The 14,703-nt window shown below is 38.5% G+C and overlaps 1 protein-coding gene across 1 annotated transcript in view; it reads left to right on the top strand.

Moving 5' to 3' along the window:
• The window catches only part of LOC126978082 (hemicentin-1-like), a 91,752-nt gene that overhangs the window by 63,651 nt on the left and 13,398 nt on the right, over positions 1-14,703 (top strand). Inside the window, exon 18 of the mRNA XM_050826794.1 lies at positions 39-116. Coding sequence (XP_050682751.1) covers positions 39-116 — 78 coding nt within the window. The remainder of the gene's footprint in view (positions 1-38; positions 117-14,703) is intronic.

Here is a 14,703-nt window from a genome sequence, read left to right as displayed (position 1 = left end):
TAATTCAAAATTTTTAAATATCATCTTTTTTGACACAGATTGTATGGTATATGAACAATACTCAGCAGGACATTAATTTTCAAGTTGTATATGGCGAAGGAAATTATACCTGCGTCGTAAGTAATGTATTTGGAGTAATAACTAGAACATATATAGTAACCCCAAACCTTAATGGTAAGTAAAACGGTCAGACTTTGTTAATATTTTATGAAGTAGGATTTCTTAGATTAGCAATCAAATCAATTGAATTGAGAGACCTTTTGCCTGTAGGAAAACAAGTGTACTCTACTACCACACTTATTATATTGTTATAAGATGCATCAATTGTTATATGGCGCGTGAGTAGAACTTAATACGGATGTATCTATCACTACTTTGTGGTATTACATTGCTCTCTATTCTGTGCTATTTCTTATTGAAGCTTTTGCACACTTACTGACCTTTTAACCCATTGTTGGGGCCGTTATTGCTTTCTATTTGGGGTCTTTTCAGTTTTCTCCACTAGGAGATCTGGATGACTTTCTGTCCTACTATTTCCTAGTCCTACATTTTTTTTATTTTAATTTTAAGTTTGTTTTCTCACTTCTGCGATAATAATATCTACAAGTTGTAAGACTATTATACTACACCAAAAACGTTTTCACCACAGGAGAACGAGGAGTCGTACAATTTCGTTTCCCACATCAGAACAATAACCGCGTATAGACGATTATGGGATGCGTCAGCTATTATTAAGTATCTAATGCCAAGTGTGTCTGAAATCGAGACTATAACTATTATAACCTAAGTCCTATTAATGATTTAGAAAAAAAATAATGAAATAAACATTTAAACCGCTGCATCTCAATACATTCTTGATAATGTTATATATGTCTATGAGCACATTACTTAATTTGCTAGAAACTGTCGTAATCATAACACCAGAAAAAAACATAAATTTGTTATGCCTTCTACTCGGTTGTCGAGTTAATAATTGTTTTTTTGCGTGATGTACATTTTATATGCTTTTACAACGCGGTTATCCCGACGTGATAAGGCCCCAACGTTATTAAAACCGATGTGATGTTAGTTCTGCAACCAGCAATCCAAGGAAGTCGAACATTTTTTCTAAGAGATGGCTAAAACCAGAACTAATGATCCCAGACATAGAGATAGGACGCTTAATAATTAAAATTGATTCATTAGCACGTCTGGTCGTCATATTATCATAAGTTATATGGCAGCATTGGACAGTGGAAATATCATCTGCTGTTCTACATAATAATCTAATTTGTTTAATTTATTTTAGAATTTATTCGATCATCACCTACTTGTTCCAAATTTCTCTTATTGACTACGTCCTATGATCAAACCACTATTGTTCGCTATGGAAAATGATTAGGATGTCTCCTATTATTTTAATTTGTATTGTATTGTATGTCTGTTTCTACGTGATTTTTACGTACTATAATAATAAGCGAGCATTATAATAATATAACTATAACATTTTAATAATTAATCTATAATATCATTTTAATTTCAGCTTGTAAATTGAACGTACAGACGGATTTCAAAGAGACACAGCCTCTGATATTAGGAAGTAATTATTTATATCCTAATTATCCAATACTTAAAGGATTTGTACAAATTAAAGAAAAAGAGGAAATAATTATGAGTTGTGCTAATGATGATTTGAAATACAATGGTGTGTATTTGGAAAAGCGATATTATAACCTTGGAAATACTACTATTATTTCAACGCGATGTACTCGTGAAACAAACTTTTATATAAAAAAAAGGATTTTTAATTTTCGGTTGTTTATGTGCGCCAATCCACTGAAAACTGTATCAAGGGAAATGCAACTGAAATGTTCTAAAACTGAGGAAACTAGCTTGTTAAGCATCGGATATAGTATCTCATCTATGTTTTTAGGAGTATATGATGTTTGTTTTAATAAAATAACAAAATTACCTTGTTTTACACGACACCGACTTAAAGTTAATATTGCAGACTATATTCCAAAGTATAAATATAAAGATACGTATAACGATTTCGCTACCGATTATGCATCCATTTATGATTGTCATATGCAAAATCTGCGAATGTCTGCAAATTCTATGGGAAATAACTGCTGTTTTGTAAGGAGACAATTAGTAAGCCCAAGAGATGTATTTCCAGGATTAACACAAGTGACTACGTTTGATTATTTAAACGTGGTGCCGCAGTGGAACTTTTGTGGAATAACAGTAAGTTAAATTTTAAAAACATTAGGTACGAAGATAATAAAATGCTGTTGAAATTATTTAGATTTATTTAGTTAGTTACAAGTGCTGTCTCGGCAAACGTTATTTGCCGTTCAGTTGGTAGTTTTCACAGTATAACCGAACAAAACGACGGCTCACCATTTAAAAGTACGTATAGATATTATGTATTGATTACATATAACTGTTGATATAATAGTGAAGTGTTGAGATGATACCTACACTATTCCACAACTTATAAGCATGTTTATTATGCAGTTCATCATGAAAGTACAATACTTCAATATACGAGGTTATCCCGGGAAACTTGTTTGCGTGGATTCCAAAGTTTGGTCCATAGTAATAAAAACTATTCTTTATCTAAGTTAGTAACTTCGTTATCAATTCTGTAACAAAAGTCGGCCGAGTACCTCTTATAAAAACCATTAAATACGATGTGTCCTGAGTTAAATCCTATTTTATAATCTGTTCGATCATACCGATCAACTTACACTGATATTCATATTATTTGTGAACGAAATATTTACCCAATGCATTTAAAAACATATACTATAATATAGACGCCTTAGTGTAAAATACTATTTTCTTTTACACGTATAGAGTAATAATTGGGATGAAATCGAGTGGAGAACCCGAAAATTAACAAGACTGGTTGATAAAATAGTTGTATGGACTGGTACAGAAGAAATTTTAGAACATTACATGTATAATAAACAAAGCATTAAAGTAGATCTGAGTGATTCTCAAGGGAATAGGATAAATGTTCCAAAATATTTATGGAAGGTAAGAAAGTCACACAGAAATTTTAACATAACCCTTAAATGTAGTCATGTCCGTCAGTATTTTATTTTAATATAGTATGTTATATATAATTACTACACTCTTCAAAAGTTTATACAAGTGAACCTCCAGAACTGCTTGATTTCTCATTAATTTTTAAATTTTCATCATTTATTAACTTCAATATTTTGTTGTCTCAAATTTTCCATCTTAAAGATTGGTTTGAGTAATTTAGGAAAATCGGCACATTCGCTAAGTCACACCTATTGAATTATTTTTTAAATGAAAAATATATCTGCTTAAATATATTTTAAAAGGTACCTACTAAATTTGAGTCAGTAAAATTCTCATCCTATTTATTTATTTTTATTATATAATTTCAAACGTACTTTTCTACGAACTTATGCTTTAAACGAGATCAAATAAAAGTTATGACTTCTCAATATATTCTTGACAATGTAGTGTATGTTCATAGGCACATAAGTGAATTTGCTAGATACTGTCATAACCATAATCTTAACACCAGGAACACACATAAACTTATAATGTCTACTACTCAGCTAAGTCGAGTTAGTAAGTCTTTTGTGGGGTGATTTATATGCTTTTACAACAAGATCCCAGAAAATGTTCAAAACAAAAGTGTTACGTTATTCACTCTTGAATTGTTAAAAAACGTTTGTATGGTATAGGTACTATAAAATAAATGACTTTCTTAATAATACCACAGATTGGGAACAGTGACCGTCCTCAGGCTATTAAATAATAAGTTTATTTGTACCATATTACTTTGTTAACATATTTTTTCGATGAAAAAAAAAGACCACTGAGTTTGTTGCGCCCATTCTTCTCAGGTCTGAGGCATTCATTTTGGAATGGGTGGTAGTTATTGACTTTCAATAATTGATGTCACATCCTGTTTTGAATAAAAATATTTGAATTTGAATTATTAATTACATTAAACTAAGTAAGTATAATCTCTATCATGCTCTTAAATTTGTCTGCGTGCGTGAGAGATGGATTCGTTTTCATCATAGATTTTTGTAGAAGACTGGACTTGCTTTTCTTTTTTTTTCTTTTTATATTATCTATCTTGTAAAGATTTTTTATGTTTGAGAGTTTTAATGTACTTAGATTATTATAGGGCTGACATGTATATAGTATGAAAGCCCATAAATAAATAAAGAAAAAAATCATACTATAAGAATTTACTAGCATATAATAGCACAAACAAAGTGCGAGAGAGAAGAACATCTCTAACGAAGATACGAGTACATAAATAAAGAAAAGGAAATCGGATATACATTTACTGTAACCGATTTTGAGAGACAAGTCGGAAATAGTGAGTCACTTTTGGTATTAGTTTTTATAAGAGAGAGATTAGTTTTAATAATGCATACGACGTGTGTCGTAACCGCGTCAGCCTATTCACAAACACTAAGTGAAACATGTGAATGTGCAATAAGAGCTCTCCCATCGTACATGGGGCACACTAAAAGTTTTGCACTTCTAGCTAATCTATCTAAATTTGAAACGTTGCAACCTTCTTAGTAATAAAAAAAACAATTGGCGGGAAATCATATGTCAATTGTTTTTTATCACACATCAAAGTTTTACGTACGCAACGAAAATGCAATTAAGTCGAAAAGATTTTAGAGCGATGATTTTGTATGATTTTAAAAGTTCTCTTTCTCTCCGCAAGACTGTGCTGCTCGTCTTCAAAATGCTCTTGGGAGAGAAGCACCTTGCTTGAGCACCGTGAGGCGATGGTTTGATGAATTTGAGAGAAGTCGGGTTTCTTTATGTGATGAATTTCGTGAAAGGCGGCCTTCAACTGCCATCAACGAAAATAATGTGGCTACTCATAAGCGGCTAATTGAAGAAAACCCGCGGATTACCTATGCGACAATTCGAGGACTATTGGGGATTGGTATGAGCCAAATTTAGAAAATTTTACACGTAGAATTGAAAGTTCGGAAATTTTGTTGCCGTTGGATCCCTCTTGAAGTGACAGCGGAGCAGAAGCGCGTTCGCGTGCAATGGTGCTCACAGATGCTAATGGAGTACGACCGCGGACATTCTAATGCTGTTTATGACATTTTCACAGGAGATATAACGTGGATTTTTTATTGTTTTGAACCCAAAGAAAACAGCAATCTTCTGAATGGGTGTTTAAAAATGTGAACAGGCAAACAAAATTGAGGCAGGCGAGAAACGTTGGTAAAAAAATTATCGCATTTTTTTTCTCAGCTGCGGGTCACACCTGCACAATTCCACTTGAAGAACAAAATAGTGTTAATGCCGAGTTGTATTCTACCATTTGCTTACCCAGGGTGTTAAAAAAAGTTCGCGAAAGACTACACAAAAGCCGCGTTCTCCTACATCATGACAACGCTTCTTCACACACGGCCAACAATACTAAGGCATTTTTAGCTTCCGAAAAAGTACAACTCGTCACCCATCCTGCAAATAGCCCCGACCTAGCACCCTGTGATTTCTGTATTTTTCCCAAAATCAAAGTTTTTATGAGAGGTTTGACTTTTACCAAATCCGAAGAGGCAGTGATAGCGTTCAATCAGCACGCAGAAAACATGCCTTCAGATCTTTGGTCCTCCTGTTTTAAAAAATGGTTCAATCGCATGAAAAAATTATAAAAATTTAAAACCAGTATTTGAAAGACAATAAACATAATATTTTGGTTATAACCACGGACTTGAAAAAAAAAAGGACTCCGTGTCACCTTACATAACAGTGTAGCACTAAAACAAGCCGATCAACGTGTAAATACATAGCCCCACGCACACACACTACTACAGGTCGATAGGCGGCCATTATGAGAATTGTCATCGTTTGTGACAGATCAGTTTGCGTCTTTATAATAATTTAAAAATGTGAAAAAGTGTTAAAACGATACTATATATAAGTATTTGTAGCCATATATGATTATTTAAGGGAGAAAAAATTATGTAACTAGTATCCTCCGTAACCGCACACACACTAGCATAACGGTGCTTCACTTGCTAATATCACGGCGCGGAGTCCTTCTTTTTTTACTCGTCCGTGGTTATAACATGTTGTTTTTTCAAGGTACGTAAAACTTTTAGTGTGACCTACGTATACGATTGCAAGTTCAAAAAAACCTATAATTTTTCTATTTTTAATCACGTTTTCATTATTATGTTTTAAGGTTGTCAATAACGCGGCAGTTAAGAGTTCAGTAGCGATTATCCAGATCAATATTCCATTTTTGACACAACAGGAAGCAGCCAGCCATGTTCGTTGCAAGGATATTTGTGACCAAATTGAATGGTTGGGGGACGCAAATTGGAGAGATGTTAACAAAGGCTATACCTACTGTTGCGGAGTTATAGATTTCGAAGAAGCATTTAAGTACAATAATCGTTTCAGAGATATACATAAAGTTTTTCGAAGGATCCTATAAAATAACTCGAGAAAAGTAATAAATAAACATTGTCACATTTAAAACGTATTTTATTGAAATAAATACACTAAAATTTCATAATAATATACCGAAAGTTCATTATTAGTCAAAGTTTACGTTAGAGTATAATTACATCGCGCAACAAGGAGTTGTCTAATTATCGAGCTAAAAAATAATTTAAAAATAAACTTTCACGCTTTCACTTCAGTTGCTCTTAAGAGATCATTTTGCTGGATTTTTAATGTACTGAACTACCATTATTAATACAATTGTTCCTAAAGTTACAGGATTTCTTTCTTGGAGTGTTCCATTTCTCGCGGGTTTGTAAGTTATCTAAGTACTCAGTCTTAAATGTTTTCCAGAAGGATTGAACAATTGAGTCTAGTAGAGAAAACCTATTAAGAGTTTTAACGCGCTCTCCTGTGACGTCAGGAGCAGGAAAATAATCTAATGGTATTGTAGAGAGAAAATGCGAAGGTGTTAAAGCGGTTGGTTCAGATGGGTCTGAATTTAAAACGTATAAAGGACGACTATTAAGTACTGCCTCAATTTGATTAAGAACAGGAAGCATCTCTTCATAAGTTAAAATTTGCTTGCCGATCACGCGAAAGACCAGAGTCTTAACGCTCTTAATATTACTTCCCAAATTCCACCCATATGACTAGCGGTGGGCGCGTTCAGTCTCCACTCAACCTTATGGCTTGCTAATTCAGCGCTGAAGTTCTTATAATAGTCATCAGAATGCAAGAAAGTATTTAATTCATTTAAATAGGCCTTGGATGAGATAAAATTCTTTCCTTGGTCACTATATAAAGTGTGACAACATCCTCTTCTTGATAAGAATCTATTAAAACAATTTAAAAATGATATTGAACTTAAATCAGACGCTAATTCTATATATATCGCTTTAGTTACAAGACAAATAAATAGGCAGATATAGGCTTTCTGACTCCGAACTCCGCGTTTCCTAGTCAATGTTAAATATAATGGGCCTGCGTAAACTACCCCCGTATATAAAAAGGCTTTACTTTTCTCTACCCTACATTTCGGTAAATCAGACATAAGTGGAAAGGTTGGCTTAGGATTTTGCCTAAAACAAGGGTTACACTTATGAATGCTTTGACGCACCACACGACCTGCGCATAGTATCCAATATTGAAATCAATAATTGCGGACCAGCATGTAAGTAGTTTCGATGATGATGATCAATAATATTTCTGCGTGGAAGCTTCTTCATAAATCTGAGTACATAAACCGTGACATCAACGAACTTAGCCCAAGAAGAGCATTTAGCTCCAAGCGTAATAATGGGATGATCATCTTGAGAAATTACTACATGAGTCTTAGTTTTCTCCTCAGGAAAGGAGAATTTGTCGTGTGGTGAAAATTTTGTTATTGGCCACTCTTCTGATGGCAATGAAGCCCATGAGGGTCCTTGAAACCAAAGAGAGTGTTCTGAAAATTGGGAAGGCATAAGGCCGCGAGGTATACAATCAGCAGTCACTTTGATGGGCGATAATAAAGTATGAATTTGAGAGATGCGGTTAGCTACATAAGTATTAAATCTATGCGGAGATGCGAGTGCCCAACAAAGAGCTACTTCCGAATCTGAGAACGCAAGAACATTGTTTATTTTTATTCGGGAAGATAACGTGTAGTACACTGAATTTACTAACCGAGCAAGCAGTACAATTGCATTTAACTCCAGCCTAGCGACAGTAACCGTTGGCTTCAATGGTGCGACTCGGGATTTAGAGCAAATTAGTGTTATTATAGGCGGCTGATTTTTGTTCTTAACATATAAATACAATACGCTGCCGAATGATACTTCACTCGCGTCTGCGAACGTTAGAAGTAGGGCTTCAGAATTCTCCTCAATTCCCATATGGCGCGAGAATTTAAGTTGCGAGATAATTGGTAACTCAAAAACATTCTTCTGCCACTTATCTATAATATATTTAGGAGGTGAATCGCCCCATCCTAAATTCAGAAGCCACAACTCTTTTATGAGCAGTTTTGCGTATAAAATAACTGGACCAACAAGGTCCAGAACATCATAGAGACGCGCAGTAGTAGATAGAATAGCTCGTTTTGTGCAAGCCCCTTGCGGTTGGGAAACTGTAAAATAAAAATAGTCAGACGCAGGGTGCCAGTGTAGACCTAAAATTTTAAAGGTGTTATTTATGTCGAGAGAGATAGATTCAGATTACTCTCTAGCAATTCAGGCGAATTGCTAACAAATTTTACTAAATCAAATCCACCAGCCTTAAAAATTTGGATGAACTCATTTGCTATCGTAACTGCCTCATCGAGAGAGGAGGCAGAAGAAGCCAGATAATCCATATATACGTCTCTCTCTATAACAGATGCAGCAAGAGGGAACTTGAGGCGCTCGTCTCTAGCCAGCTGGCGTAAAGTTCGTAAAGATAAAAACGGAGAAGATCGTAATCCAAAAGTTAATCTCGTGAACTCATAGGTCTCAAGCTTATCGTTTGGTGAGAATCTATAAATTATTCGCTGGTATTTGCGGTGCTTTAAATTAACATATATACATAAATACATGTGCCTAACATCGGCAAAAAATGCAATCTGAAAATTATGATAACTACATTATGGGTATCGTATCCGAGGTTCTCGAGGGTGCAGAGAACGATTTTGTGATCATTTTTCAAATCCAAGATGGCCGCCGCTCAAAAGTATGACAACTACATTATGGGTATCGTATCCGAGGTTCTCGAGGGTGCAGAGAACGATTTTGTGACCATTTTTCAAATCCAAGATGGCCGCCGCACAAAATTATGATTTCAACAATATGGATATCGTGTCCGAGATTCTCGAGGGTGCAGAGAATAATCGATAGGTATCCGTCGGTCGAGAATAGGCGCCACCTCCGCTACCTACAGCGGGTGGTACGGGAACGTATCGCGGAACTTCGCGGCGAATGTTGGGACCGCTTGCTCGGCAACCTTAAGCCATCACATGTGGCTTTCTGGAAGCTGCCTCGCGCGTTCAAACAGGAGCCGCCCACTGTCATGCCTCCTTTGGAAAGACCGGGACTGCAGCCGGCGCTCGATGACGATGAGAAGGCTGAATGCCTCGCCGATAGTCTCGACACGTTGACGAAGTTGATCGTGAAGTTGAACGTCGCTCCGCTCTGAGCCCTTCAGGCGATGTAATAAAACCCACCTCTTACGAAGAGGTGAAGCTAATCATTCAGGAGCTTAACTCCAAGAAGGCCCCGAGGCCCGACACTATAAACAATAGGGTTCTTAAAATCCTACCCTCGACTCTTATTACTTTATTGGTTACCATTTTTAATATTCTATTGTCTAATAGCGCGTTCCCCGAACAATGGAAGGATTCCATTGTTATCGGTATCCCAAAACCCAATAAACCTAAAGCTAATCCGAGTAGCTATAGGCCTATTAGCTTAATTAACTCGATCGGGAAACTTTACGAAAGATTAATCCTCGCGCGTCTTAATCATTACATCCCGAAGCTCAACCTGATACCCGACATACAGTTCGGATTCAGAACCGTGTCCCCAGCAGGCTCACCGACTCACCGAGTACATTCTCGTACGGCGTCAACTTCACGCTACCACGGCAGCCGTGTTTTTCGATGTCGCGAAGGCATTCGATAAGGTATGGCACAACGGCTTAATATTCAAGCTGTATCAACTGGGAGTGCCAGACAGGCTCGTGCGCATCATACGAGCCTACCTTACTGATCGCTCCTTCCGATATCGAGTAGAGGGCACCCTATCCTCACCCAGACCCATCAGGTCTGGCGTGCCACAGGGTTCAGTCCTCTCTCCCACTCTTTTCTCGCTCTTCACGAGCGACATTCCCAAGTTTCCGAGTGTCCAGCTCGCTCAGTACGCTGACGATACGGCACTCTACTTTGGCTCCGCTCTATTGAACCGCTCAACCTTGAGCAAGAACATTAAAGTGCTTCAAGCCGCCGTCGATGAACTAGGCAACTGGTTCAGAAAATGGCGGATTGAAGTGAACCCCGCCAAGAGTGCAGCGGTACTCTTCGGTAACGCGAATAGCATCCGCGCCAAAAAACAACCGACCGACGTTATGAAACTGTATGAAACACCCATACCGTGGGTGAAGGATTACAAATACTTAGGAGTCACGTTGAACAGCAATATGAACTTCAAGAAACATATTGATACGGTATGCAATAGAGCCCGATTTGTCCTCAGTCGCCTTTATCTACTTGTGTGTGGGCGAAGCAAACTTCCGCTCAAACACAAAGTGACGCTGTACAAAACCATCGTACGGCCCATACTGTCATACGCAAGCGTCGTTTTCGCGCACACCCGACCGAGCTACTTACGTCGTTTGCAAGTAGTTCAAAATAAATTCACGCGCATGGCAACCGGAGCCCCGTGGTTCATCCGAAACGTTGACCTTCACCGTGACCTAGAGCTTCCGACGATAGCTCAACACTTTAAAGAGATCTCGCGACGCTTCTTTGACAAGGCGCCTAACCATCCCAACATCTTGGTTAGGAAGGCATGCGGGTACACCCCCCTTCACCATAGTCTCAACCCAATAAGACGTCCCAGACACGTAACGGTAGACCCGGATGACGACATCACCACCGCGAACGCGACACCCACACAAACACCGACACAGACACGCACACACCGCCTTCGCAGGCGTAGGCGCGGTCAACCACCGCAAACCACTGGCACTCGTTACTCTGACGATGGCCAGCGGCCCGCACCCTAGATACACCACACATTGTATTGATACCCGACGAGACGTTAGTCCTCGTCCTGTAATAGTTTCACTACACTCACTAACACACGGACTGACTGACGGACTGACATACACCAATTACACAATCACAAACACACTCCACAAACAGACACAAACACAAACATACATGCACACAAACATTTACACTACGTACATACATACAAACATACATACATACAATCATAAACACATACATACACACTTACATACATTACACAAAACATCACCACACTCGCCGGCGAGTGTGTTCTTATCACCTTTTCATCTTTCATCTTTATTTCATCTTCATTTTCATTCTCTCTCCTTCCCACAAGCACACAGCCGGTCTGAGGTTTGAGTCTCCTTAGGAGACGCCCCGCGACTGTTGTTGCGTAGTCTTTGCGGCCTCCACGGCCCACGTCCTACTTCGCTGTGAAAGCCAGGGTTGCTAACAGCACAGGGGAGGTTTTTGTCGGTATGGGATGTCCGCTTACGCGGACACTCGAGTCCGACATATTAAAAAAAAAAAAAAAAGGAGAGAATAATTTTGGGATCATTTTTGTAATCCAAGATGGCCGCCGCACAAAAATGACTTCAGAAATATGGATATCGTGTCCGAGGTTCTCGAGGGTGCAGAGAACAATTCTGTGATCATTTTTGAAATCCAAGATGGCTGCCACACACAATTATGTTTTCAGCAATATGGATATCGTGTCCGAGGTTCTCGAGGGTGCAGAGAACGATTTTGGGATCATTTTTGAAATCCAAGATGGCCGCCGCGCAAAATTATGATGACAACATTATGAGTATCGTATTCGAGGTTCTCGAGGGTGCAGAAAACGATTTTGTCATCATATTTGAAATCAAATATGGCCGCCGCACAAAATTATGATTTCAGCAATATGGATATCGTACCCGAGGTTCTCGAGGGTGCAGAGAACGATTTTGTGATCATTTTTGAAATCCAGGATGGCTGCCATACACAATTATGTTTTAAGCAATATGAATATCGTGTCCGAGGTTCTCGAGGGTGCAGAGAACGATTTTGGTATCATTTTTGAAAACGAAGATGGCCTACGCACAAAATTATGATTACAACATTATGAGTATCGTATCCGAGGTTTTCGAGGGTGCAGAGAACAATTTGGGATCATTTTTAAATCCAAGATGGCCGCCGCGCAAAATTATGATTTCAGCAGTACGGATATCGTGTCCTAGGTTCTCGAGGGTGCAGAGAACAATTCTGTGATCATTTTTGAAATCCAAGAGGGCTGCCGCACACAATTATCTTTTCAGCAATATGGATATCGTTTCCGAGGTTCTCGAGGGTGCAGAGGACGATTTTGTGATCGTTTTTCAAATCCAAGATGGCCGCCGCATAAAATTTTGATTTCAGCAATATGGATATCGTACCCGAGGTTCTCAAGGGTGCAGAAAACGATTTTGTGATCATATTTGAAATCCAAGATGGCCGCCGCACAAAAATGACTTCAGAAATATGGATATCGTGTCCGAGGTTCTCGAGGGTGCAGAGAACAATTCTGTGATCATTTTTGAAATCCAAGATGGCTGCCACACTCAATTATGTTTTCAGCAATATGGATATCGTGTCCCAGGTTCTCGAGGGTGCAGAGAATGATTTTGGGATCATTTTTGAAATCCAAGATGGCCGCCGCGCAAAATTATGATGACAACATTATGAGTATCGTATTCGAGGTTCTCGAGGGTGCAGAAAACGATTTTGTCATCATATTTGAAATCCAATATGGCCGCCGCACAAAATTATGATTTCAGCAATATGGATATCGTACCCGAGGTTCTCGAGGGTGCAGAGAACGATTTTGTGATCATTTTTGAAATCCAGGATGGCTGCCATACACAATTATGTTTTAAGCAATATGAATATCGTGTCCGAGGTTCTCGAGGGTGCAGAGAACGATTTTGGTATCATTTTTGAAAACGAAGATGGCCTACGCACAAAATTATGATTACAACATTATGAGTATCGTATCCGAGGTTTTCGAGGGTGCAGAGAACAATTTTGGGATCATTTTTAAATCCAAGATGGCCGCCGCGCAAAATTATGATTTCAGCAGTACGGATATCGTGTCCTAGGTTCTCGAGGGTGCAGAGAACAATTCTGTGATCATTTTTGAAATCCAAGAGGGCTCCCGCACACAATTATCTTTTCAGCAATATGGATATCGTGTCCGAGGTTCTCGAGGGTGCAGAGAACGATTTTGTGATCATATTTTAAATCCAAGATGGCCGCCGCACAAAATTATGATTTCAGCAATATGGATATCGTGTCCGAGGTTCTCGAGGGTGCAGAGAACGATTTTGTGATCATTTTAGAAATCCAAGATGGCCGCCGCACAAAATTATGATATCAGCAATATGGATATCGTGTCCGAGGTTCTCGAGGGTGCAGAGAACAATTCTGTGATCATTTTTGAAATCCAAGATGGCCGCCGCACAAAATTATGATTTCAGCAATATGGATATCGTACCCGAGGTTCTCGAGGGTGCAGAGAACGATTTTGTGATCATTTTTGAAATCCAGGATGGCTGCCATACACAATTATGTTTTAAGCAATATGAATATCGTGTCCGAGGTTCTCGAGGGTGCAGAGAACGATTTTGGTATCATTTTTGAAAACGAAGATGGCCTACGCACAAAATTATGATTACAACATTATGAGTATCGTATCCGAGGTTTTCGAGGGTGCAGAGAATAATTTTGGGATCATTTTTAAATCCAAGATGGCCGCCGCGCAAAATTATGATTTCAGCAGTACGGATATCGTGTCGTAGGTTCTCGAGGGTGCAGAGAACAATTCTGTGATCATTTTTAAAATCCAAGAGGGCTGCCGCACACAATTATCTTTTCAGCAATATGGATATCGTGTCCGAGGTTCTCGAGGGTGCAGAGAACGATTTTGTGATCATTTTTGAAACCCAAGATGGCCGCCGCACAAAATTATGATTTCAGCAATATGGATATCGTGTCCGAGGTTCTCGAGGGTGCAGAGAACGATTTTGTGATCATTTTTGAAATCCAGGATGGCTGCCATACACAATTATGTTTTAAGCAATATGAATATCGTGTCCGAGGTTCTCGAGGGTGCAGAGAACGATTTTGGTATCATTTTTGAAAACGAAGATGGCCTACGCACAAAATTATGATTACAACATTATGAGTATCGTATCCGAGGTTTTCGAGGGTGCAGAGAACAATTTGGGATCATTTTTAAATCCAAGATGGCCGCCGCGCAAAATTATGATTTCAGCAGTACGGATATCGTGTCCTAGGTTCTCGAGGGTGCAGAGAACAATTCTGTGATCATTTTTGAAATCCAAGAGGGCTGCCGCACACAATTATCTTTTCAGCAATATGGATATCGTGTCCGAGGTTCTCGAGGGTGCAGAGAACGATTTTGTGATCATTTTTGAAACCCAAGATGGCCGCCGCACAAAATTTTGATTTCA

The sequence above is a fragment of the Leptidea sinapis genome, chromosome 47 (assembly GCF_905404315.1).
Source record: "Leptidea sinapis chromosome 47, ilLepSina1.1, whole genome shotgun sequence".
NCBI classification, from domain to species: Eukaryota; Metazoa; Arthropoda; class Insecta; order Lepidoptera; family Pieridae; genus Leptidea; species Leptidea sinapis.
Note: the sequence above shows the minus strand (reverse complement) of the source record. Positions and strands in the feature narration are given on the sequence as shown.